Here is a 27003-nt window from a genome sequence, read left to right on the forward strand (position 1 = left end):
TGCGTTGTCAAAGCAGTGCTGCGAATCCAGACAGCGCAGACAAGATGATCGCATTGAAATACCACGCCGAGGAATGTTCACGGATTTGTCAGCCGGCCAGCACTCCGAGGAAGTCCAACCCTCGGATATATCTCTCCAAAATACACAAGCAGCAGTCGAATGCTGAAAGGGGAATAAATGTAATTGTTCAGTCCAGTAATGGATCAGTGCGCTGGCAGGCTCTTAATCATAGAATCCCTACAGTTCCAAAGGAGGCCACTCGGCCCGTCGAGTCACCACAATCCCACCCAGGTCCTATCCCCGTAACCCCACACTTTTACCCTAGCTAATCCTCCAGGCACCAAGGGGCAATTTAGCATGGCCAATCCACCCAACCTACACATCTTTGGACACCAAGGGGCAATTTAGCACGGCCAATCCACCCAATCTACACATCTTTGGACACCAAGGGGCAATTTAGCACAGCCAATCCACCTAACCTGCACATCTTTGGACACCAAGGGGCAATTTAGCACGGCCAATCCACCCAATCTACACATCTTTGGACACCAAGGGGCAATTTAGCACAGCCAATCCACCTAACCTGCACATCTTTGGACACCAAGGGGCAATTTAGCATGGCCAATCCACCTAACCTGCACATCTTTGGACACTAAGGGGCAATTTAGCATGGCCAATCCACCTAACCTGCACATCTTTGGACACTAAGAGGCAATTTAGCACGGCTAATCCACCTAACCTGCACATCTTTGGACACTAAGGGGCAATTTAGCATGGCCAATCCACCTAACCACATCTTTGGACACTGAGGGGCAATTTAGCACGGCCAATCCACCTAACCTACACATCTTTGGACACCAAGGGGCAATTTAGCATGGCCAATCCACCTAACGCGCACATCTGTGGACTGGGAGGAAACTGGCGACCCTTAGTGTCCAAAGATGTGCAGGTTAGGTGGATTGGCCATGCTAAATTGCCCCTTAGTGTCCAAAGGTGTGTAGGTTTAGCCATGTTAAATGTGTGGTGATACGGGGATACTGCGGCAATTAAGGCCTGGGTAAGGTACTCTGTCAGAACGTCAGTGTCGACTCGACGTGCCAAATATCCTCTTAATACGAGGTAGGTCCATTCAAAACAAAGAAGAACAAAGAACAGTACAGCACAGGAAACAGGCCCTTCGGCCCTCCAAGCCTGCGCCGCTCCCTGGTCCAACTAGACCATTCGTTTGTATCCCTCCATTCCCAGACTGCTCATGAGACTATCCAGGTAAGTCTTAAACGATGGCAGCGTGTCTGCCTCCACCACCCTACTTGGCAGCGCATTCCAGGCTCCCCACCACCCTCTGTGTAAAAAAACGTCCCTCTGATATCTGAGTTATACCTCGTCCCTCTCACCTTGAGCCCGTGATCGTCACCTCCGACCTGGGAAAAAGCTTCCCACTGTTCACCCTATCTATACCCTTCATAATTTTGTACACCTCTATTAGGTCTCCCCTCATTCTCCGTCTTTCCAGGGAGAACAAGCCCAGTTTACCCAATCTCTCCTCATCGCCAAGACCCTCCATACCAGGCAACATCCTGGTAAACCTTCTCTGCACTCTCTCTCCAAAGCCTCCATGTCCTTCTGGTAGTGCGGCGACCAGAACTGGACGCAGTACTCCAAATGTGGCCTAACCAGCGTTCTATTCAGCTGCAACATCAGACTCCAGCTTTTATACTCTATACCCCATCCTATAAAGGCAAGCGTACCGGCAAAAGTCTGACAGCAGCAGGGAAGAAGCTGTTCTTGAGTCAGTTGGAATCAGAATGAAACAACTCCTGTTTGTTATCTGGCCGCAGCACAATGTGGAAGTGTTGGCCTGTTGCTCAACTCCCGACAGGGGGAAGGATGGAATGTCTGCGTCTCAGGAAGTAAAATGGCCAATAAAATTGAAATGGAAAGGATGAGCGCTGTTTGTGTTTCCCACAATAACCATCCTTCGGCAAGAGGTTTTGCTGCTTGTACCTCCTATCCAGGAAACGCCTTGCTGGTTTAGGATTAGAACTGGGTCTCGTTCATCAACTTGCTGGCTCTTAAGATGGTCATCTACTAATTTGATTTGATTTATTATTGTCACATGTATTGGGGTACAGTGAAAAGTATTGTTTCTTGCACGCTATACAGACAAAGCATACCGTTCATAGAGAAGGAAAGGCGAGAGTGCAGAATGTAGTGTTACAGTCATAGCTAGGGTGTAGAGAAAGATCAACTTAATACATTTGATTTATTATTGTCACATGTATTAGTGTACAGTGAAAAGTATTGTTTCTTGCACGCTGTACAGACAAAGCATACCATTCATAGAGAAGGAAAGGAGCGAGTGCGGAATGTCGTGTTACAGTCACAGCTAGGGCGGCACGGTAGCACAGTGGTTAGCACTGCTGCTTCACAGCTCCAGGGACCTGGGTTCGATTCCCGGCTCGGGTCACTGTCTGTGTGGAGTTTGCACATTCTCCTCGTGTCTGCGTGGGTTTCCTCCGGGTGCTCCGGTTTCCTCCCACAGTCCAAAGATGTGCGGGTTAGGTTGATTGGCCATGCTAAAATTGCCCCTTAGTGTCCTGAGATGTGTAGGTTAGAGGGATTAGTGGGTAAAATATGTAGGGATATGGGGGTAGGGCCTGGGTGGGATTGTGGTCGGTGCAGCCTCGATGGGCCGAATGGCCTCTTTCTGTACTGTAGGGTTTCTATGATAGGGTGTAGAGAAAGATCAACTTAATACATTTGATTTATTGTCACATGTATTAGTATACAGTCAAAAGTACTGCTTCTTGCGCGCTAGTCACAAAGGTTTACGGGCCCTTCGGCCCAGCCTGTACATGCCGGCCCTTTTTAAAAAAAAAACCCAGTAAGCTGGTCCCAATTGCCCACGTGAGGCAGCAAGGTGGCACAGTGGGTTAGCACCGCTGCCTCACAGTGCCAGGGACCCGGGTTCGACTCCCGGCTCGGGTCACTGTCTGTGCAGAGTCTGCACATTCTCCCCGTGTCTGCGTGGGTTTCCTCCGGGTGCTCCGGTTTCCTCCCACAGTCCGAAAGATGTGCGGGTTAGGTGGATTGGCCGTGCTAAATTGGTGTCAGGGGGATTAGCAGGGTAAATGAGGGTTATGGGGCCTGGGTCAGTACAGACTCAGTGGGCTGAATGGCCGCCTCCTGTACTGTAGGGATTCTATGATGAGGTAGGTCCGTTCAAAAGTCTGACAGCAGCGGGGTTGCAGTAAGGGGCACTTCAGTGCTGTAATGCATCGCTTATTAGCTAACACAATGAGATAGAAACATAGAAAAACTACAGCACAAACAGGCCCTTCAGCCCCACAAGTTGTGCCGAACACATCCCTACCTTCTAGACCTACCTATAACCCTCCATCCTATTACGCTCCGTGTACTCATCCAGGAGTCTCTTAAAAGACCCTATTGAGTTCGCCTCCACCACCACTGACAGCAGCCGATTCCACTCGCCCACCACCCTGATGAGTAAGGGGTGGATATAAATCAGCAGTGTACACCATTTTGGACAACTTATTCTGTCCCAAACCCCCCCCCCCTGGTGTGGTCACCTTGATTCCCGGCTTGGGTCACTGTCTGTGTGGAGTCTGCACGTTCTCCCCGTGTCTGCGTGGGTTTCCTCCGGGTGCTCCGGGTTTCCTCCCACAGCCCGAAAGACGTGCTGGTTAGGGTGCATTGACCCGAACGGGTGCCGGAGTGTGGTGACTCGGGGGAATTTCACAGTAACTTCATTGCAGTGTTAATGTAAGCCTACTCGTGACGCTTCACTTTTTTTTTAAAAACGTGAATTTTCACGGCACAACTGACCCTGTGGGTCTGAACTGCAGGTTTAAAATCAAACCTGCCTTCCTTCCTGTGGGTGTCCTGCTCCCCAGCTCAGAAGGGCAGTTTCTTGCGCACTGTCCAGACAAAACATAGCTGACTTGATTTGATTTATTATTGTCACACGTATTGGGATACAGTGAAAAGTATTGTTTCTTGCGCGTGTACAGACAAAGCATACCGTTCATAGAGAAGGAAACGAGAGTGTAACACTACATTCTGCACAGTCATAGCTGGGGTGCAGAGAAAGATCGACTTAACATTTGATTTGATTTATTGTCACATGTATTAACATACAGTGAAAAGTATTGTTTCTTGCGCGCTATACAGACAGCATACCGTTCATAGAGAAGGAAAGGAGAGGGTGCAGAATGTAGTGTTACAGTCATAGCTAGGGTGTAGAGAAAGATCGACTTAACATTTGATTTGATTTGATTTATTGTCAGATGCGTTAGTATACAGTGAAAAGTATTGTTTCTTGCGTGCTGTACAGACAAAGCATACCGCTCACAGAGTACATAGGGCGGCACGGTGGTTAGCACTGCTGCCTCACAGCGTCAGGGACCCGGGTTCGATTCCCGGCTTGGGTCACTCTCTGTGCGGAGTCTGCACGTTCTCCCCGTGTCTGCGTGGGTTTCCTCCGGGTGCTCCGGTTTCCTCCCACAGTCCGAAAGACGTGCTGGTTAGGGTGCATTGGCCGTGCTAAATTCTCCCTCCGTGTAACCCGAACAGGCGCCGGAGTGTGGCCACGAGGGGGATTTTCACAGTAACTTCATTGCAGTGTTAATGTAAGCCTTACTTGTGACGCGAATCAATAAACTTCAACTTGGTTCTGGGGGAGGCTGGTCGCTTGTCCGGTGCCAACCACCCATTCAAACCCTCCTGACCAATGAATGCAGGTCAGGTACCCGAGGTGTCAGGGTGGTCTGTGGCAACCGCTCCCCACAACGTTAGTTACCCTGGTTTGCGGTTGCTGGGATTATGTGGGGACCTGGTGTCACTTCAAAAATGTTCATAAAGTCCAGAAACCTTAAAGCACGGGATGCAATCTTGGAGACCTTCATCTGGACTTTGCCTGACCTCTGAGAGTGATGGGGTAGGGGGGGGGCGGTGTTAGCTGTGGCTCCACAGGGTGTGGGCGTTGCAGGAAAGCGTCTCCCCTCCAATGCCAGAAGCTGTGGGTTCAGCTGCCACTCTAAGCCGGTGCTCCCAGTGATCCTCTTGAGGGTCAGTGTACCGTCTTTCAGAGGGGACATCAAACTGAGGCGCCTCATCTGCCCCCCTTAAAGACCCCGCTGCTACTGGGAGAAGAGCAGTGGATTTCTCCCTGGCTGTCCTTGGGGGGGGATCTGCGATTATCCCTCATCAAAGATAAAAAGAAGCGGGTTATCTGGCCAGCGGAGCACTCTGTGTAGAGTAATAGAGCTATACAGCAGGGAAACTGGCCCTTCGGCCCAACCGCTCCATGCTGACCGTGGTGTCCTCCCAGCGAGTGCCGACTGCCTGCGTTTGGCCCTCTATCTCTCTCATCCTTTCCCATCCATGTACTTAACCGAATGCTTTTTAAATGTTGTAATTGTACCCGCCTCGACCACTGTCTGTGTGGGTTTCCTTCGGGTGCTCCGGTTTCCTCCCACAGTCCAAAGATGTGCAGGTTAGGTGGATTGGCCGTGCTAAATTGCCCCTTAGTGTCCAAAGATGTGCGGGTTAGGTGGATTGGCCATGCTAAATTGTCCCTTAGTGTCCAAAGATGTGCGGGTTAGGTGGATTGGCCATGCTAAATTGCCCCTTAGTGTCCAAAGATGTGCGGGTTAGGTGGATTGGCCATGCTAAATTGCCCCTTAGTGTCCAAAGATGTGCAGGTTAGGTGGATTGGCCGTGCTAAATTGCCCCTTAGTGTCCAAAGATGTGCGGGTTAGGTGGATTGGCCATGCTAAATTGTCCCTTAGTGTCCAAAGATGTGCGGGTTAGGTGGATTGGCCATGCTAAATTGCCCCTTAGTGTCCAAAGATGTGCGGGTTAGGTGGATTGGCCATGCTAAATTGCCCCTTAGTGTCCAAAGATGTGCAGGTTAGGTGGATTGGCCGTGCTAAATTGCCCCTTAGTGTCCAAAGATGTGCAGGTTAGGTGGATTGGCCATGCTAAATTGTCCCTTAGTGTCCAAAGATGTGCAGGTTAGGTGGATTGGCCATGCTAAATTGACCCTTGTATCACAGGGATTAGCAGGGTAAATATGTGGGGTTACGGGGATGGGGCCTGGGTGGGATTGTGGTCGGTGCAGACTCGATGGGCCAAATGGCGGCCTCCTGCACTGTCGGGATTCTATGATTCTCTGGCAGCTCATTCCACACGCATGCGTGAAGAAGTTGCCCCTCGGGTCCCTTTTAAATCTTTCCCCTCACCTCAAACCTATATCCTCTCGTTTTCAAGTCTTAAGTTGATTAGAGTCACAACTAGGCTTACATTAACGCTGCAATGAAGTTACTGTGAAAGTCCCCCTAGTCGCCACACTCCTGTTCGGGTTACACTGAGGGCGAATTTAGCACCTAACCAGCACGTCTTTCAGACTGTGGGAGGAAACTGGAGGCACCCGGAGGAAACCCACGCAGACACGGGGAGAACGTGCAGACTCCGCACAGACAGTGACCCGAGCCGGGAATCGAACCCAGGTCCCTGGCGCTGTGAGGCAGCAGCGCTAACCCGCTGCTCTGCCCCTTGCGCCTATCTGCGTGTGTGTGTGGAAGTTGCCGCGTTTGTTCTGTCACTGGAATGAGCGCACTTCAGGAAGTGTTTCACTGGAGCTGTGTGTCGCTTTGGGGATCTCCTGAGGTGTGTGAACACCAGTCGTTTATCTTGTTCCTTTTCTTTTTTCCCCCCTCTCTCTCGTTCCCAGGCAAAGAAATCAAGCGGGTGAAACCCAAGAGAGCGGCGTCGTTCTTTACCCGGCAGCTGTCCCAGGGCCCGACCTCCACTTACAGTGCGGTGGAGGTCACAGAGACGCTGGAGCAAGGCTGAGGCCATTCATCGACACAAGAAGGGTTCCAAGGGCGAGGGGTGTGGGTTGGGGTTGGGGGGGGGGGGGGGGTGTGTGGAGGGATGCCGTATATTCCCAAAGAGGACCGAAGGTGGTGGTAGGCGGGGTGACGATGGTTTTGGGCGGGGGGGTGGGGAAACAAAACCAGGCGTTTGCCAAGAGTCAAAACTGAACCCCACAATCTGGCGGATTGGAGAGAGCTTGCAGACACTAAGCAGCGTGACACCTTCTTTGTTCTTCAAGTCACGTTTGCAGGAGGCTCCCTGACGCAAGATTGTGCGGTATTCCCGGATCCCAATTAGCCAGTCTCGAACCTTGGAGGAACCATTGAAATTACAAATCTATATTATATATATATATATAAAACTTTGTCTATTTAAGAATTGTATGAACTCGATTGTAGGAATGTAGCAGTTCTACGGCGCGGTGGGATAAATCATGTCCTTCTGCCCCCTTTGGTCCTTTCATTTCTAGGAGAAATCGCGCGCGGGCTCTGAAAGGGGTGAAGGTCTCTCCACTGTATCAGGGGGTCTTGTGTAAGAGCTGGTTGGAGGGGGGGAGGTATGTCATCCACTCAATCTAGCACAGGTACCATCGTCTGATTGATGGCACGCACGGCTCGTAGGTGGCTGCGCTAGCCCCACACCGTTGGCCTTCACCTGCACGGGTGGGTTGGCGCTGCTGCCTCACAGCGCCAGGGACCCGGGTTCGATTCCCGGCCTCGGGTCACAGTCTGTGCGGAGTCTGCACGTTCTTCCCTCGTGTCTGCGTGGGTTTCCTCCGGGTGCTCCGGTTTCCTCCCACAGCCCAAAGATGTGCAGGTTAGGGGGATTGGCCATGCTAAATTGCCCCTTGGTGTCCAAAGATGTGTGGGTTGGGTGGATTGGCCATGCTACATTGCCCCTTAGTGTCCAAAGATGTGTGGGTTAGGTGGATTGGCCATGCTAAATTGCCCCTCAGTGTCCAAAGATGTGCATGTTAGGTGGATTGGCCATGCTAAATTGCCCCTTAGTGTCCAAAGATGTGCCGGTTAGGTGGATTGGCCATGCTACATTGCCCCTTAGTGTCCAAAGATGTGCATGTTAGGTGGATTGGCCATGCTACATTGCCCCTTAGTGTCCAAAGATGTGTAGGTTAGGTGGATTGGCCATGCTAAATTGCCCCTTAGTGTCCAAAGATGTGTGGGTTAGGTGGATTGGCCATGCTAAATTGCCCCTTAGTGTCCAAAGATGTGTGGGTTAGGTGGATTGGCCATGCTAAATTGCCCCTTAGTGTTCAAAGATGTGTAGGTTAGGTGGATTGGCCATGCTAAATTGCACCTTAGTGCCTAAAGATGTGCAGGTTGGGTGGATTGGCCATGCTAAATTGCCCCTTAGTGTCCAAAGATGTGCAGGTTAGGTGGGTTGTCCCTGCTAAATTGTCCTAGTGTCCAAAGACATGCTGGTTGAGGTGCATTGTCCGTGCTAAATTGCCCCTCAGTGTTCCCCGAGCAGGTTCCGGAGTGTGGTGACTGGGGGACTTTCACAATAACTTCATTGCAATGTTAATGTAAGCCTGACTTGTGACAAAGTTTTTAAAGTTTATTTATTCGTGTCATGCGTAAGGCTTTACATTAACACCGCAATGAAGTTACTGTGAAAATCCCCCAGTCGCCCACACTCCGGCGCCTGTTCGGGTTACACTGAGGGAGAATTTAGCACAAACCTCTTGGGACAAAGCGCCTTGCCGAAGCAGGGGGGGAGCTTTATCTCTGCGGCGAGCCCGCGGTTTAGCCCAAAGGTGGGTGAAAAAAAGCTCGAAAGGTGGGCAGCCAGCCTCTGGAGAGTGAGGGGAGGGGGCTATTCCCGTTTAAACACTTGGGGGCACGGGCCGTTATCAGAACCTCCCACGGCTGACAGGCCTTTCGTCGTCACTTTCACGGTATCTTGTCCTTTCACAGTGGTGCCTTCCGTGGTCTTTGTTAAACCTGCGCGATATCTTGTCCTGGGTGCCTACAGGTGGGTGACAGGGCGGGAGGATCGGAGGGCAGGGGAGAGGAGGCAACTAACACACCCTAAACACTGGGATTAGCCTTTAATGCACGTCTTGTAGTCAGTGAGCTTTCCGATGCTTCATTACATTCCACTTCCTCTGGGACGGGGGCAGCAAGGCGATACCAGCGGACGAGCCCTTGGTTTTCTTTCTTGCCCCGTTCACGTTTAATCAGAGCCCCAGAGAGGCTGCCTTCAGCGTTCCGAATTGAAATCGAACTTGTTAGATGGCACCACCGGACCCCGCGCGTGGTTGGGATGCCTCTTTGACGCAATCAAAAGCACTCTGGCAATCCCCCGCACCCCCTCCACCTCCCAAAAATAAAAGGCTGCGGCCTTGAAATGTTGCCATGGGGTCTCTGAGCACTGGACGGGGGCTTGTTTAATATCCCTCCCTCCACGTAACGGAGGCGCGCCGACGGCTTTTGATAAGGTAAGGTCGCAGGGAGTCACTCCCAAGGCCCAGTCGTTTAACGGGACTGTTTAAAAGACCTTGAACCCAAAGAGAGAAAATGCTGGAAAAAATCTCCGCAGGTCTGGCCGCATCTGTCAGGAGAGAGAGAAGAGCTGACGTTCTGAGTCTCGACGACCCTTGGGGCGGCACGGTGGGTTAGCGCCGCTGCCTCGCGGCGCCAGGGACCCGGGTTCGATTCCCGGCTTGGGTCACTGTCTGTGCGGAGTCTGCACGTTCTCCCCCCCGTGTCTGCGTGGGTTTCCTCCGGGTGCTCCGGTTTCCTCCCACAGTCCAAAAGACATCCTGGTTAGGGTGGATTGGCCGTGCTAAATTCTCCCTCAGTGTAACCCGAACAGGAGTGTGGCGACTAGGCGATTTTCACAGTAACTTCATTGCAGTGTTAATCTAAGCCTCACTTGTGACTAATAAATAAACTTTGCTTTAACTTTGTCGATGCTAATGGGTGACTTTTGGGTGGGTGTCTGTGCGCAGTCCGCACATTCTCCCCGTGTCTGCGCGGGTTTCCTCCGGGTGCTCCGGTTCCCTGCCAAAGTTGATTGTCATGATGTGGAGATGCCGGCGTTGGACTGGGGTAAACACAGTAAGAAGTTTAACAACACCAGGTTAAAGTCCAACAGGTTTATTTGGTAGCAAAAGCCACACAAGCTTTCGGAGCTGCAAGCCCCTTCTTCAGGTGAGTGGGAATTCTGTTCACAAACAGGACGTATAAAGACACAGACTCAATTTACATGAATAATGGTTGGAATGTGAATACTTACAACTAATCAAGACTTGATTAGTTGTAAGTTGTAATCAAGACTTGATTAGTTGTAAGTATTCGCATTCCAACCATTATTCATGTAAATTGAGTCTGTGTCTTTATATGCTCTGTTTGTGAACAGAATTCCCACTCACCTGAAGAAGGGGCTTGCGGCTCCGAAAGCTTGTGTGGCGTTTGCTACCAAATAAACCTGTTGGACTTTAACCTGGTGTTGTTAAACTTCTTACAAAGTTGATTGTCACACCTTTGACAAAGGGTCGTCCGGACTCGCAACGTCAGCCCTTTTCTCTCCCCGCAGACGCTGCCCGACCTGCTGAGGTTTTCCAGCATTTTCTCTCTTGGTTTCGGATTCCAGCAGTCCCGCAGTAACTTGCTTTTATTTCAAAGACTTTGGACTTCAGTCCGAGCAAAAATGTATTGCATTCCTGAACGCAGGTGCCTTCGTTGCTTTCAAGCTCAACCCGCATTCGGAGCTGTGCTGACCTAGCAAAAGTATACCTACCTTCCCTGATGGAGTGCTTGCACTGAACTGAATCCAAAAAGGAAACTCCGGTGTGTGTGTGCATTGTGGTGTTTTTTTTTTGCGAATTAAACTACAATAGGGTAACCGATTCCAGTACGATTTTTGAGAGTTTAGCAGAATTTCACCTCCCGTTCTTTAGTGGTCTGATCTGCTTTGTACGAATTAACCACTTCATTCTGACGGGGCGATTGGTTTGTTCCTACTAACTGTTTATAATGCACAGTGTTTTGTAGACTTGCGGCATTCAACACAATGCCTTTCTTACTAATGTGAATTAAAGTTTTCCTTTATTTAAGCCTGTTCTTTCTGATCAGATTTCTTCCTCCCCTCCCCGCCTCAATTAGCTTCCAATCGAATTAAGAATTCAATTAATTGATTAATCCAAAATAAAAGCCTGGAATAGAATCCCCGACAGTGCCATTCGACCCCAGAGGAGGAGGAGGTGGTGGAAGCGGGCGCGTTAGCGACGTTTAAGAAGCATCTGGATGGGTACATGAAGAGGGAGGGAATCGAGGGATACGGTCCGAGTGAGGGCAGAAGGGCTTTAAGTTTAGCTAGGGTTATATTGACCGGCACCGGCCGAAGGACTTGTTCCTGTGGGTTTTTTTATTCATTCGTGGGACATGGGCGTCGCTGGCTGGGCCCAGCATTTATTGCCCATCCCTAGTTGCCCCTTGAGAAGGTGGTGGTGAGCCGCCATCTTGAATCGTGGTAAGAAGTTTAACAACACCAGGTTAAAGTCCCAACAGGTTTATTTGGTAGCAAAAGCCACACAATCATGACCTGGAGATGCCGGCGTTGGACTGGGGTAAACACAGTAAGATGTTTAACAACACCAGGTTAAAGTCCAACAGGTTTATTTGGTAGCAAAAGCCACACAATCGTGACATGGAGATCGTGACATGGAGATGCCAGCGTTGGACTGGGGTAAGCACAGTAAGAAGTCTTAACAACACCAGGTTAAAGTCCAACAGGTTTATTTGGTAGCAAATGCCACGAGCTTTCGGAGCGTGCTGCTCCTTCGTCAGGTGGAGCAGCTAATCAAGTCTTAAAAGGTACAGACAATGTGAGTGGAGAGAGCATTAAGCACAGGTTGAAGAGATGTGTGTTGTCTCCAGACAGGACAGCTAGTGAGATTTTGCAAGTCCAGGCAAGTTGTGGGGGTTACAGATAGTGTGACATGAACCCAAGATCCCGGTTGAGGCCGTCCTCATGTGTGCGGAACTTGGCTATCAGTTTCTGCTCAGCGACCCTGCGGTGTCGCGAAGGCCGCCTGGGAGAACGCTTACCCGAATATCAGAGGCCGAATGCCCGTGACCGCTGAAGTGCTCCCCAACAGGAAGAGAACAGTCTTGCCTGGTGATTGTCGAGCGGTGTTCATTCATCCGTTGTTGTAGCGTCTGCATAGTTTCCCCAATGTACCATGCCTCGGGACATCCTTTCCTGCAACGTATCAGGTAGACAACGTTGGTCGAGTTGCAAGAGTATGTACTGTGTACCTGGTGGATGGTGTTCTCACGTGAGATGATGGCATCCGTGTCGATGATCCGGCACGTGTTGCAGAGGTTGCTGTGGCAGGGTTGTGTGGTGTCGTGGTCACTGTTCTCCTGAAGGCTGGGTAGTTTGCTGCGGACAATGGTCTGTTTGAGGTTGTGCGGTTGTTTGTGAGCACATCCCCCACTCCACCTGACGAAGGAGCAGCGCTCTGAAAGCTAGTGGCATTTGCTACCAAATAAACCTGTTGGACTTTAACCTGGTGTTGTGAGACTTCTTACTTTCTTGAATCGCTGCAGTCCTTGTCTTGTGGGTTGACCCACAATGCCGTTCGGGAGGGAATTCCAGGATTTTGACCCAGCGACTGCGAAGGAACGGCCAATTATATTTCCAAGTCGGGATGGTGAGTGGCTCGGAGGGGAACTTGCAGCTGGTGGTGTTCCCCATGTATCTGCTGTCACTTGTCCTTCTAGATGGAAGTGGTCGTGGGTTTGGAAGGTGCTGTCGAAGGATCTTTGGTGAGCTGCTGCAGTGCATCTTGTAGATGGTACACACTGCTGCTACTGAGCGTCGGTGGTGGAGGGAGTGGATATTTGCGGATGGGATGCCAATCAAACGGGGCTGCTTGGTCCTGCTGCTGGACTTTGATCCATCAAGTCTGCACCGACTCCAGGCCCCATCCCTGCAACCCCAAGTATTTACCCTGCTAATCTTCCTGGCACTAAGGTCAATTTAGAACATAGAAAAAAATACAGCACAAACCAGCCCTTCGGCCCACAAGTTGCGCCGGTCATGTCCCTACCTACCTTGGCTTATATATGGGCTTACCTATAACCCTCAATCCTATTAAGTCCCATGTACTCATCCAGAAGTCTCTTAAAAGACCCTATCGAGTTTGCCTCCACCACCACTGACGGCAGCCGATTCCACTCACCCACCACCCTCTGAGTGAAAAACTTACCCCTGACATCTCCCCTGTACCTACTCCTCAGCACCTTAAACCTGTGTCCTCTCGTAGCAGCCATTTCCACCCTGGGAAAAAGCCTCCGAGAATCCACCCAATCTATACCTCTCAACATCTTGTACACCTCTATCAGGTCACCTCTCATCCTTCGTCTCTCCAAGGAGAAAAGACCGAGCTCCCTCAACCTATCCTCATAAGGCATGCCAACCAATCCAGGCAACATCCTTGTAAATCTTCTCTGCACCCTTCCAATAATTTCCACATCTCTCCTGTAATGAGGCGACCAGAACTGAGCACAGTACTCCAAGTGGGGTCTGACGAGGGTCTTATAAAGCTGCATCATTATCTCCCGACTCCTAAACTCAATCACTCAATTGATGAAGGCCAGCACACCATACGCCGCCTTAACCACCTCCTCTACCTGCGAGGCTGATTTAAGAGTCCTATGGACCCGGACCGCAAGGTCCTTGTGATCCTCTACACTGCTAAGAGTCTTGCCCTTGATATTACACTCCTTCATCCCATTTGACCTGCCAAAATGGACCACTACACATTTATCTGGGTTGAAGTCCATCTGCCACTTCTCCGCCCAGTCTTGCATCCTATCTATGTCACGCTGCAGCTTCTGACATCCCTCCAAACTATCCACAACACCACCAACCTTCGTGTCGTCGGCAAACTTACCAACCCATCCCTCCACTTCCTCATCCAGGTCATTTATGAAAATGACAAACATCAAGGGTCCCAGAACAGATCCCTGGGGCACTCCACTGGTGACCGACCTCCATTTAGAAAAAGACCCATCTACAACCACTCTCTGCCTCCTGCAGGCAAGCCAGTTCTGGATCCACAAGGCACCAGCCCCTTGAATCCCGTGCCTTCTCACTTTCTCGTGAAGTCTTGCATGGGGGACCTTATCGAACGCTTTTAGCAGAGCCAATCCATCTAACCTGCACATCTTTGGACTGAGGGAGGAAACCAGAGCACCCGGAGGAAACCCACGCAGACACGGAGAGAACGTGCAAACTCCACACACACACACACACACACACAGTGACCGAGGCCGGAATTGAACTTGGTTCCCTGGCGCTGTGAGGCAGCAATAGCAATGAAACCATCATTGATTCGTCACAAAACACATCTGGTTCACTTTAGGGAAGGAAATCTGCTGTCCTTACCCGGTCTGGCCTACATGTGGCTCCAGAGCCACAGCCATGTGGTTGACTCTCAACTGCCCTCTCAAGGGCCAATTGTGGATGGGCAACCAATGCTCCCCGTGTCTGCGTGGGTTTCCTCCGGGTGCTCCGGTTTCCTCCCACAATCCAAAGATGTGCGGGTTAGGTGTATTGGCCATGCTAAATTGCCCCTTAGTGTCCAAAGATGTGCAGGTTAGGTGGATTGGCCATGCTAAATTTCCCCTTAGTGTTTAAAGATGTGCAGGTTAGGTGGATTGGCCGTGCTAAATTGCCCCTTAGTGCCCAAAGATGTGCAGGTTAGGTGGATTGGCCATGCTAAATTGCCCCTTAGTGCCCAAAGATGTGCAGGTTAGGTGGATTGGCCATGATAAATTGCCCCTTAGTGTCCAAAGATGTGCAGGTTAGGGGGATTGGCCATGCTAAATTGCGAGGGCCTGGGTGGGATTGCTGTAGGTGCTGACTCAATGGCCCGAACGGCCTCTTCCTGCGCTGTGAGGAGTCTATGAATGCCAATGATTCCCACAGCCCATGAAAGAATCAAGAGAAAAAATGTGTTTTTTTTTAATCCCTTGGCAACAGTGTGATTCCTATATACACACACACACACATACACATACCAAACCGTATTCGCAAATTCCTGGAATGCCCTATTCTTGCAATGCTGTGGAATGTGCTGTGCTGCCTGACTGGATGGTGTCATTAGACCCGATAATAAGTTGCCAAAAGGGAATTGGATTCACGCTGCGGGGACAGAGTAGAGGATTAAGAGTGACTGGATCGCTCTTTCAGAGAGACAGCACTGATATGATGGGCGAATGGCCTCCTGTGCCTATGCTCCCAAATTCCACCACCTCGCTCTGTGATCCTAAATGCTCGCACTGCCCGTGCCACTGCTGCCAGAGATTCCCTCTGCTTTGCTAGACTGCAAGGACCCTCCCCACCCCAGTGCTCCGGGTTCCAGGGAGACCCCCTCAAACAGTGCCAAGGCCTGGAGACTCCATCCCAATACTAGCTGCCCCTGGTGGGTGGCCTTCCCACTTCTCCAGGATCACAGAGCTTTCCCTAATAATCTCAGATAAATAATTATTCCAGGCGGCACAGTGGGTTAGCACTGCGACCTCACAGTGCCAGGGAACCAGGTTTGATTCCCGGCCTGGGTCACTGTGTGTGCGGAGTCTTCACGTTCTCCCTGTGTCTGCGTGGGTTTCCTCCGGGTGCTCCAGTTTCCTCCCACAGTCCAAAGATTTGCGGGTTAGGTGGATTGACCATGCTAAATTGCCCCTTAGTGTCCAAAGATGTGCAGGTTAGGTGGATTGGCCGTGCTAAATTGCCCCTTAGTGTCCAAAGATGTGCAGGTTAGGTGGATTGGCCGTGCTAAATTGCCCCTTAGTGTCCAAAGATGTGTAGGTTAGGTGGATTGGCCGTGCTAAATTGCCCCTTAGTGCCCAAAGATGTGCAGGTTAGGTGGATTGGCCATGCTAAATTGTCCCTTAGTGTCCAAAGATGTGCAGGTTAGGTGGATTGGCCATGCTAAATTGTCCCTTAGTGTCCAAAGATGTGGAGGTTAGGTGGATTGGCCATGCTAAATTGTCCCTTAGTGTCCAAAGATGTGCAGGTTAGGTGGATTGGCCGTGCTAAATTGCCCCTTAGTGTCCAAAGGTGTGCAGGTTAGGTGGATTGGCCATGCTAAATTGCCCCTTAGTGTCCAAAGGTGTGCAAGTTAGGTGGATTGGCCATGCTAAATTGCCCCTTAGTGTCCAAAGGTGTGCAAGTTAGGTGGATTAGCCATGCTAAATTGCCCCTTAGTGTCCAAAGGTGTGTAGGATAGGTGGATTGGCCATGCTAAATTGCCCCTTAGTGTCCAAAGGTGTGCAAGTTAGGTGGATTGGCCATGCTAAATTGCCCCTTAGTGTTCAAGATGTGCAGGTTAGGGGGATTGGCCATGCTAAATTGCCCCTTAGTGTCCAAAGGTGTGCAAGTTCGGTGGATTGGCCATGCTAAATTGCCCCTTAGTGTCCAAAGGTGTGCAAGTTAGGTGGATTAGCCATGCTAAATTGCCCCTTAGTGTCCAAAGGTGTGTAGGATAGGTGGATTGGCCATGCTAAATTGCCCCTTAGTGTCCAAAGGTGTGCAAGTTAGGTGGATTGGCCATGCTAAATTGCCCCTTAGTGTTCAAGATGTGCAGGTTAGGTGGATTGGCCATGCTAAATTGCCCCTTAGTGTCCAAAGGTGTGCGGGTTAGGTGGATTGGCCATGCTAAATTGCCCCTTAGTGTCCAAAGATGTGCAGGTTAGGTGGATTGGCCATGCTAAATTGTCCCTTAGTGTCCAAAGATGTGCAGGTTAGGTGGATTGGCCATGCTAAATTGTCCCTTAGTGTCCAAAGATGTGCAGGTTAGGTGGATTAGCAGGGTAAATATGTGTGGGTATGGGGATCGGACGTGGGTGGGATTGTTGTCGGTGCAGACTCGATGGGCCGAATGGCCTCCTTCTGTACTGTAGGATTCTATGATGACTCTGAGAAAGCCAGCAACTTCTGTAACGTTATTTTATTCAAAGTTCATGATTGATATCTTTCAGAAAATAGTGTTTGGGGCACCTATTATTCCGCATGAGGTTAATACTTGGGTCACTAGGGTTGCTATTCTGATTTGTTGTCAGATTAATATTGGTTGTCTTTTGACCGAAGGTTCATTCAGGACATGGTGACCGTGCTCAGTCTAACACTGGTCCAGCGAGTCCAGAGACCAGCCCAGAGAATCTGTATGACACAGACCCGTTCCAGAGAATCCACACTGAGCCCACTGATTCTCGGACCCCCACCCCTGAGTTGCACGTATGTGTCTCCCATGTCCTCTTCAGTGCCCCCTGTGCAGTGAACACCCCGAGGGGGCTGGTAGATCAGTGGTATGGTGGCACAGTGGGTTCGCACTGCTGCCTCACAGCGCCAGGGACTTGGATTCGATTCCCGGCTTGGGTCACTGTCTGTGTGGAGTTTGCATGTTCTCCCCATGTCTGCATGGGTTTCCTCTGGGTGCTCCGGTTTCCTCCCACAGTCTGAAAAGGTGCGGGTTAGGTGGATTGGCCGTGCTGAGTTGCTCCTTAGGGTCAGGGGGATTAACAGGGTAAATATGTGGGGTTACGGGGATAGGGCGTGGGTGGGATTGTTGTGGGTGCAGACTCGATGGGCTGAATGGCCTCATTCTCTACTGTAGGGATGCTATGAATTCACTCCAGTGTTGGTTGAGCTGTATCTCAGCAAGATGAGACCCCCATTTCAGGACATAGCCCAGTCCCATCACGCAAACCAGCCTCCCATCCATTGACTCTGTCTACCCTTCCCGCTGCCTCGGGGAAAAGCAGCCGGCATAATCGAGGACCCCCCCCCCCCCCCACGCACCCCGGACATTCTCTCTTCCACCTTCTTCCGTCGGGAAAAAGATACAAAAGTCTGAGGTCACGTACCGACCGACTCAAGAACAGCTTCTTCCCTGCTGCTGTCAGACTTTTGAATGGACCAACCTTATATCAAGTTGATCTTTCTCTTCACCCTAGCTATGACTGTAACACTACATTCTGCACCCTCTCCTTTCCTTTGTGGGCAGCACGGTGGGCACAGTGGGTTAGCACTGCTGCCTCACAAGGAGCCGGGTTTGATTCCCGGCTTGGGTCACTGTCTGTGTGGAGTCTGCACGTTCTCCCCGTGTCTGCGTGGGTTTCCTCCGGGTGCTCCGGTTTCCTCCCGCAGTCCAAAAGACGTGTTGCATAGGGTGCATTGGCCGTGCTAAATTCTCCCTCAGTGTTACCCGAACAGGCACTGGAGTGTGGCGACTAGGGTATTTTCACAGTAACTTCATTGCAGTGTTAATGTAAACCTACTCATGGAGCCCATACCAAACTTTAACCTGCCAGCTCGCTGCGATTTCTGTCCTTTACCGGTGAACTCCAAGCTCGTTGGAGTGAGGGGTACTGAGCGATGCGCTTTCTACATCCTGAGACACAGATAGGCCTTGTCCTCTGCCAAGAATGCTCCTCCACTATCCCTTACTGCAATATTTCTTCATCCCACAGCACCGTCTGATTTGATTTGATTTGATTTATTATTGTCACGTGTATTGGGATAGAGTGAAAAGTATTGTTTCTTGCACGCTATACAGACAAAGCATACCGTTCATAGAGAAGGAAAGGAGAGAGTGCAGAATGTAGTGTTACAGTCATAGCTAGGGTGAAGAGAAAGATCAACTTAATGCGAGGTAGGTCCATTCAAACGTCTGACAGCAGCAGGGAAGAAGCTGTTCTTGAGTCGGTCGGTGCGTGACCTCAGACTTTTGTATCTTTTTCCCGACGGAAGAAGGTGGAAGAGAGAATGTCCGGGGGTGCGTGGGGTCCTTAATTATGCCGGCTGCTTTTCCCTGAGGCAGTGGGAATGGATGGGAGGCTGGTTTGTGTGATGGATTAGTCTACATTCACGACCTTTAGTAGTTTGGACAGAGCAGGAGCCATACCAAGCTGTGATACAGCCGGAAAGAATGCTTTCTATGGTGCATCTGTAAAAGTTGGTGAGAGTAAGCTTACTTGTGACACTAATAAAGTTTAAATTCAGTTTGCAAAAGTTTGCTAAATTCTCCCTCAGTGTTACCCGAACAGGCGCCGGAGTGTGGCGACTGGGGGATTTTCACAGTAACTTCATTGCGGTGTTAATGTAAACCTTACTTGTGACACTAATAAATAAACTTTAAAATTTTCCTTCTCCCCAATGTATTCTATGAACGGTATGCTTTGTCTGTGTAGCGCGCAAGAAACAATACTTTTCACTATATCCCAATACACGGGGATCCGATGGCCTAGTGGTATTATCGCTGGACTATTAATCCAGAAGCTCAGTTAATGTTTTGGGGGACCTGGGTTCGAATCCCGCCACAGCATAGAACATTACAGCACAGAACAGGCCCTTCGGCCCACGATGTTGTGCCGACCTTCATCTGAAACCAAGATATAGAACATAGAACAGATAGTGGAATTTGAATTCAATTTAGGGCAGCACGGTGGCACAGTGGGTTAGCACTGCTGCCTCACAGCGCCAGGGACCTGGGTTCAATTCCCAGCTTGCGTCACTGCCTGTGCGGAGTCTGCACGTTCTCCCCGTGTCTGCGTTGGTTTCCTCCGGGTGCTCCGGTTTCCTCCCTCAATCCAAAAGATGTGCAGGTTAGGTGGATTGGCCGTGCTAAATTGTCCCTTAGTGTCCAAGGATGTGCGGGTTAGGTGCATTGGCCGTGCTAAATTGCCCCCTAGTGTCCAAAGATGTGCAGGTTAGGTGGATTGGCCATGCTAAATTACCCCCTAGTGTCCAAAGATGTGCAGGTTAGGTGGATTGGCCATGCTAAATTGCCCCCTAGTGTCCAAAGATGTGCAGGTTAGGTGGATTGGCCGTGCTAAATTGCCCCCTGGTGTCCAAAGATGTGCGGGTTAGGTGGATTGGCCATGCTAAATTGCCCCCTAGTGTCCAAAGATGTGCGGGTTAGGTGGATTGGCCGTGCTAAATTGCCCCTTGGTGTCCAAAGATGTGCGGGTTAGGTGGATTGGCCGTGCTCAATTGCCCCCTAGTGTCCAAAGATGTGCAGGTTAGGTGGATTGGCCATGCTAAATTGCCCCTTACTGTCCAAAGGTGTGCGTGTTAGGTGGATTGGCCATGCTAAATTGCCCCCTAGTGTCCAAAGATGTGTGGGTTAGGTGGATTGGCTATGCTAAATTGCCCCTTAGTGTCGAAAGATGTGTGGGTTAGGGGGATTGGCCATGCTAAATTGCCCCTTGGTGTCCAAAGATGTGCGGGTTAGATGGATTGGCCATGCTAAATTGCCCGTTAGTGTCCAAAGATGTGCGGGTTAGATGGATTGGCCATGCTAAATTGCCCCTTGGTGTCCAAAGATATGCGGGTTAGTTGGATTGGCCATGCTAAATTGCCCATTAGTGTCCAAAGATGTGCGGGTTAGTTGGATTGGCCATGCTAAATTGCCCATTAGTGTCCAAAGATGTGTGGGCTAGGTGGATTGGCCATGCTAAATTGCCCCTTAGCATTCCAGGAAGTGTAGGTTAGAGGGATTAGCAGGGTAAATATGTGGGGTTACGGGGATAGGGCCTGGGTGGGATTGTTGTTGGTGCAGACTCGATGGGCCGAATGGCCTCCTTCTACGCTGTAGGGAGTCTATGTGACAATAGTAAATCAGATCATACGGAGAGCCGAGAAGACATGAAACACATCCAAAAGGAAAATTCAGAGAAAATTAGTGTACGTCTCCTACACTTTGGGGTTGTCCGTGGTTGCTCTGTTTGACCTTTGCTGATCCATCACTGATTCAGCCAGACATCTTGCCTGAAGAATGACCAGGCCCCCTGGTGTTATTGTTAAGACGCGGACCTAACTGCTGGGATCTGTTCCAAACAATAACCTCAGCCACGGAATATGTGAGCAATGCCTGGGAGCCCACAACATTCCTTCCATCTCAGTGTTTTACTTGCATGAAAACCAAAACAGCGACGCTGCCTAGAATAATAGAGCAGGTACATTGCGTCCAGACTCGGAACACATCCGCACTGATAATGCCGGCAACAAGTGGGAAAGGAGGCTGTTTGCGTTGGCCCGCGACGCTTCCACTTCAGAATAAACACCAGGGCTGAAACCCGTTTGGTTTTCCAAATGTTCAAAGGACGTGGCTGATAACGAAGCCTTTTGTTACAACAAGGCACAGTGGGTTAGCACTGCCGCCTCACAGCGCCAGGGACCCCGGTACCATTCCCAGCAGGGGTCACTGTCTATGCGGAGTCTGCACGTTCTCCCCATGTCTGCGTGGGTTTCCTCCAGGTGCTCCGGTTTCCTCCCACAGTCCAAACAATTTGCGGGTTAGGTTGACTGGCCATGCTAAATTGCCCCCAAGTATCAGGGGATTAGCAGGGTAAATATGCAGGGTTACAGGAAGTGCAGGTTAGGTGGATTGGCCATGCTAAATTGCTCCTTGGTGTCCAGACACGTGTAGGTTAGGTGGATTAGCCATGCTAAATTGCCCCTTGGTGTCCAAAGATGTGCAGGTTAGGTGGATTGGCCATGCTAAATTGCCCCTTGGTGTCCAAAGATGTGCAGGTTAGGTGGATTGGCCATGCTAAATTGCCCCTTGGTGTCCAAAGATGTGCGGGTTAGGTGGATTGGCCGTGCTAAATTGCCTTAGTGTCCAAAGATGTGCGGGTTAGGTGGATTGGCCATGCTAAATTGCCCCTTAGTGTCCAAAGATGTGCAGGTTAGGTGGATTGGCCATGCTAAATTGCCCCTTAGTGTCCAAAGATGTGTAGGTTAGGTGGATTGGCCATGCTAAATTGCCCCTTAGTATCCAAAGATGTGCAGGTTAGGTGGATTGGCCATGCTAAATTGCCCCTTAGTGTCCAAAGATGTGCTGGTTAGGTGGATTGGCCATGCTAAATTGCCCCTTAGTGTCCAAAGATGTGTAGGTTAGGTGGATTGGCCATGCTAAATTGCCCCTTAGTGTCCAAAGATGTGCTGGTTAGGTGGATTGGCCATGCTAAATTGCCCCTTAGTGTCCAAAGATGTGCTGGTTAGGTGGATTGGCCATGCTAAATTGCCCCTTAGTGTCCAAAGATGTGCAGGTTAGGTGGATTGGCCATGCTAAATTGCCCCTTAGTGTCCAAAGATGTGCTGGTTAGGTGGATTGGCCATGCTAAATTGCCCCTTAGTGTCCAAAGATGTGTAGGTTAGGTGGATTGGCCATGCTAAATTGTCCCTTAGTGTCCAAAGATGTGCCAGTTAGGTGGATTGGCCATGCTAAATTGCCCCTTAGTGTCCAAAGATGTGCAGGTTAGGTGGATTGGCCATGCTAAATTGCCCCTTAGTGTTCAAAGACGTGTGGGTTAGGTGGATTGGCCATGCTAAATTCTCCCTCAGTGTAACCCGAACAAACGTCGGAGTGTGGGCGACTGGGGGATTTTCACAGTAACTTCATTGCAGTGTTAATGTCAGTCTACTTGCGACATTAATAAATAAACTTTTCCTATTGATAAGATTGGAATATCTACAGACCAATGTGCTGGTGTGAGCTTGTGGCCTCTTGAGTCGATTTGATGGATGGATGTCGGGAATATGTGGCATTTTACCCCGCAGGAAAGGAATAAAACATCGACTTGGGCCATATTTTGTTAGTGTTTTCTGTCAGAGTGGGAAAATATCAGCACCCGCCCTCCCATGTCAAGTACACACCAGAGGGACAACATTTCATCAGGATCCCTTTTTAAAGTTTATTCATTAGTCACAAGTAGTCTTAATCTTAACACTGCAATGAAGTTACTGTGAAAATCCCCTAGACGCCACATTCTGGCACCTGTTCAGGTACACTGAGGGAGAATTTAGCACGGCCAATGCAACCTTACCAGCAAGTCTTTCGGACTGTGGGAGGAAACCGGAGCACCCGGAGGAAACCCACGCAGACACGGGGAGAACGTGCAGACTCCACACAGACAGTGACCCAAGCCAGGAATCGGACCCAGGTTCCTAGCGCTGTGAGGCAGCAGTGCTGATCACTGGGCCATCAGGCTGACTACCGTGTTTACACTCTCCCACGAGTAAAACTCTGTCTCTCGTCATTGTCTCTCTTCGAAACCTTTTATCAGATCTTTCGAAAGGAGCCCCCAGCCTCTTCAGCTTTTCCTGACATGAGAAATCTATCATATTTCGTCATAGAATCCCTACAGTGCAGAAGGAGACCATTCGGCCCATCGAGTCAGCACCGACCACAATCCCACCCAGGCCCTATCCCCGTAACCCCACGTATTTACCTTGTCAAATACCATGGGTGGCACAGTGGATTAGCGCTGCTGCCTCACAGCGCCAGGGACCCCGGTTCGATTCCTGGCTTGGGTCACTGTCCGTGTGGAGTCTGCACGTTCTCCCCGTGTCTGCGTGGGTTTCCTCCGGGTGCTCCGGTTTCCTCCCACAGTCCGAAAGACGTGCTGGTTAGGGCACATTGGCTGTGCTAAATTCTCCCTCAGTGTAACCCGAACAGGCGCCGGAGTGTGGCGATTTTCACAGTAACTTCATTGCAGTGTTAATGTAAGCCCATTTGTGACACTAATAAAATAACCTTTAAATAAAAGCAAATTACTGGGGATGCTGGAATCTGGAACCAAAAGAGAAAATGCTGGAAAATCTCAGCAGGTCTGGCAGCAACTGGAAGGAGAGAAAAGAGCTGACGTTTCAAGTCCAGATGACCCTTTGTCAAACTATAAATAAATGCCCCTGACACTAAGGGGCAATTTAGCATGGCCAATCCAACTAACCTGCAAATCTTTGGACTGTGGGAGGAAACCGGAGCACCCGGAGGAAACCCACGCAGACATGGGGAGAACATGCAAACTCCACTCAGACAGTGACCCAAGGCCGGAATTGAGCCCGGGTCCCTGGCGCTGTGAGGCAGCAGTGCTAACCACTGTGCCACCGTGCCGTATTGCTGTGAATTCTTTTTTTTGCCACTCCTCCTCCAGCAAAGAACAAAGAAAATTACAGCACAGGAACAGGTCCTTCGGCCCTCCAAGCCTGCACCGACCATGCTGCCCGACTAAACTAAAACCCCCTGCCCTTCCGGGGACCGTATCCCTCCATTCCCATCCTATTCATGGATTTGTCAAGACGCCCCTTAAAAGTCACTATCGTATCTGCTTCCACTACCTCCCCCGGCAGCGAGTTCCAGGCACTCACCACCCTCTGTGTAAAAAACTTGCCTCGTACATCTCCTTTAAACCTTGCCCCTCGCACCTTAAACCTGTTCCCCTTAGTAATCGACTCTTCCACCCTGGGAAAAAGCTTCTGACTATCCACTCTGTCCATGCCCCTCATAATCTTGTAGACTTCTATCAGGTCGCCCCTCAACCTCCGTTGTTCCAGTGAGAACAAACCAAGTTTCTCCAACCTCTCCTCATAGCTAATGCCCTCCATACTAGGCAACATCCTGGTAAATCTTTTCTGTACCCTCTCCAAAGCCTCCACATCCTTCTGGTAGTGTGGTGACCAGAATTGAACACTATATTCCAAGTGCGGCCTAACTCAGGTTCTACAAAGCTGCAACATGACTTGCCAATTTTTAAACTCAATGCCCCGGCCGATGAAGGCAAGCATTCCGTATGCCTTCTTGACTACCTTCTCCACCTGCGTTGCCACTTTCAGTGACCTGTGTACCTGTACGCCCAGATCCCTCTGCCTATCAATACTCTTAAGGGTTCTGCCATTTACTGTATAAAGCAAAGCAGTGCCCATCTCCTTTTTTATATGGGGGGGGTGCAGAGGAGATTCACGAGGTTGATTCCGGAGTTGAGAGGGTTGGCTTATGAGGAGAGACTGAGTAGACTGGGGCTATACTCATTGGAATTCAGAAGAATGAGGGGAGATCTGATAGAAACATATAAGATTATGAAGGGAATAGATAAGATAGAAGCAGGGTAGTTGTTTCCACTGGTGGGTGAAACTAGAACTAGGGCGCATGGCCTCAAAATAAGGGGGAGCAGATTTAGGACTGAGTCGAGGAGGAACTTCTTCACCCAAAGCGTTGTGAATCTGTGGAATTCTCTGCCCAGTGAAGCAGTTGAGGCTACCTCATTGAATGTTTTTAAGGCAAGGATAGGTAGATTTTTGAACAGTAAAGGAATGAAGGATTATGGTGAGCGGGTGGGCAAGTGGAGCTGAGTCCACGAAAAGATCAGCCATGATCTTATTGAATGGCGGAGCAGGCTTAAGGGTCCAGATGGCCTCCTCCTGCTCCTAGTTCTTATATAATGTAGAGACTTGAACTGTGGACAGAAAAGTAACGTGAATTGAATATAATCTTTGTTGGGATTAAGTGGTGTATTTATACTTGATGAGAGGTAGCTGGTGATTGGGTTCTGCGCACTGAGGTAATGTCTCGCATTAGCGACTGGTCTGAGCTGATAAATGGGAAAGGCGGATAATAAGATGATACTTGTTACATGCCATTTGGAACCAGATTTATCCAACTAAATACATCGCTTCCTTCATTTTCTCTCCCCCTTTCCAAGTCTCCGATTTGCTATAGGTTTCAGCAGTTAGTACATTTTTAGTGAATTGAACCTAGATGTCTAATGAACGGATTGATGCTTCCGATTGTTAAGGCTCCCCGGTTACTCTAATCTGCGGTTCTGTTGTGCCTCAGGCTGTCCTTGGGGAGGTTCTGGACTGCATTAGGAATTAAGTGGAATGTGCAAACTTGTGTCTCTCGCCCTTTATCAGCTTGGTTTAACTATTCGAGCGCAGGGAAGCTTCCTGAGAGCTTTTCGAAAGGGTGCCCATTCCCGGATGGCACGGTGGGGTTGGCGCTGCTGCCTCACAGGCGCCAGGGACCCGGGTTCGATTCCCGGCCTCCGGTCGCTGCCTGTGCGGAGTCTGCGCGTTCTCCCCCCGTGTCTGCGTGGGTTTCCTCCGGGTGCTCCGGTTTCCTCCCACAGTCTGAAAGATGTGCTGGTTAGGTGGATTGGCCATGCTAAATTGTCCCTTAGTGTCCAAAGATGTGCAGTTTAGGTGGATTGGCCATGCTAAATTGCCCCTTAGTGTCCAAAGATGTGTGGTTTAGGTGGATTGGCCATGTTAAATTGTCCCTTGGTGACCAAAGATGTGCAGGTTAGGTGGATTGGCTGTGCTAAATTGTCCCTAAGTGTCCAAAGATGTGCAGGTTAGGTGGATTGGCTGTGCTAAATTGTCCCTAAGTGTCCAAAGATGTGCGGGTTAGGTGGATTGGCCATGCTAAATTGCCCCTTAGTGTCCAAAGATGTGCAGGTTAGGTGGATTGGCTGTGCTAAATTGTCCCTAAGTGTCCAAAGATGTGCGGGTTAGGTGGATTGGCCATGCTAAATTGCTCTTTAGTGTCCAAAGATGTGCAGGTTAGGTGGATTGGCCGTGCTAAATTGTTCCTTAGTGTCCAAAGATGTGCGGGTTAGGTGGATTGGCCATGCTAAATTGCCCCTTAGTGTCCAAAGATGTGCAGGTTAGGTGGATTGGCCATGCTAAATTGCCCCTTAGTGTCCAAAGATGTGCAGGTTAGGTGGATTGGCCATGCTAAATTGCCCCTTGGTGTCCAAAGATGTGCAGGTTAGGTGGATTGGCTGTGCTAAATTGCCCCCTAGTGTCCAAAGATGTGTGGGTTAGGTGGATTGACCATGCTAAATTGCCCCTTGGTGTCCAAAGATGTGCAGGTTAGGTGGATTGGCCATGCTAAATTGCCCCTCACTGTCCAAAGATATGCAGGTTAGGTGGATTGGCCATGCTAAATTGCCCCTTAGTGTCCAAAGATGTGCAGGTTAGGTGGATTGGCCATGCTAAATTGCCCCTAAGTGTCCAAAGATGTGCGGGTTAGGTGGATTGGCCATGCTAAATTGCCCCTAAGTGTCCAAAGATGTGTAGGTTAGGTGGATTGGCCATGCTAAATTGCTCCTTAGTGTCCAAAGATGTGTAGGTTAGGTGGATTGGCTATGCTAATTTGCCCCTTAGTGCCAAAGATGTGCGGGTTAGGCGGATCGGCCATGCTAAATTGTCCCTTTTGTGTCCAAAGATGTGCGGGTTAGGTGATTGGCCGTGCTAAATTGCCCTTTTATGTCAGGGGGATTA

The 27003-nt window shown here is 50.1% G+C and overlaps 2 protein-coding genes across 2 annotated transcripts in view; both read left to right on the plus strand.

The window, feature by feature from the left end:
• The window catches only part of frmd8 (FERM domain containing 8), a 48089-nt gene extending 41185 nt beyond the window's left edge, over positions 1 to 6904 (plus strand). Inside the window, exon 10 of the mRNA XM_078200938.1 lies at positions 6755 to 6904. Within this exon, the coding sequence (XP_078057064.1) occupies positions 6755 to 6876 (122 nt within the window). The 3' untranslated portion in view covers positions 6877 to 6904. The remainder of the gene's footprint in view (positions 1 to 6754) is intronic.
• Positions 1 to 27003, plus strand: part of rce1a (Ras converting CAAX endopeptidase 1a) — a 325304-nt gene that overhangs the window by 218898 nt on the left and 79403 nt on the right. The gene's annotated exons all lie outside the window — the stretch shown is intronic.

This window comes from Mustelus asterias, chromosome 33 (assembly GCF_964213995.1).
Source record: "Mustelus asterias chromosome 33, sMusAst1.hap1.1, whole genome shotgun sequence".
In the NCBI taxonomy this organism is placed as follows: Eukaryota; Metazoa; Chordata; class Chondrichthyes; order Carcharhiniformes; family Triakidae; genus Mustelus; species Mustelus asterias.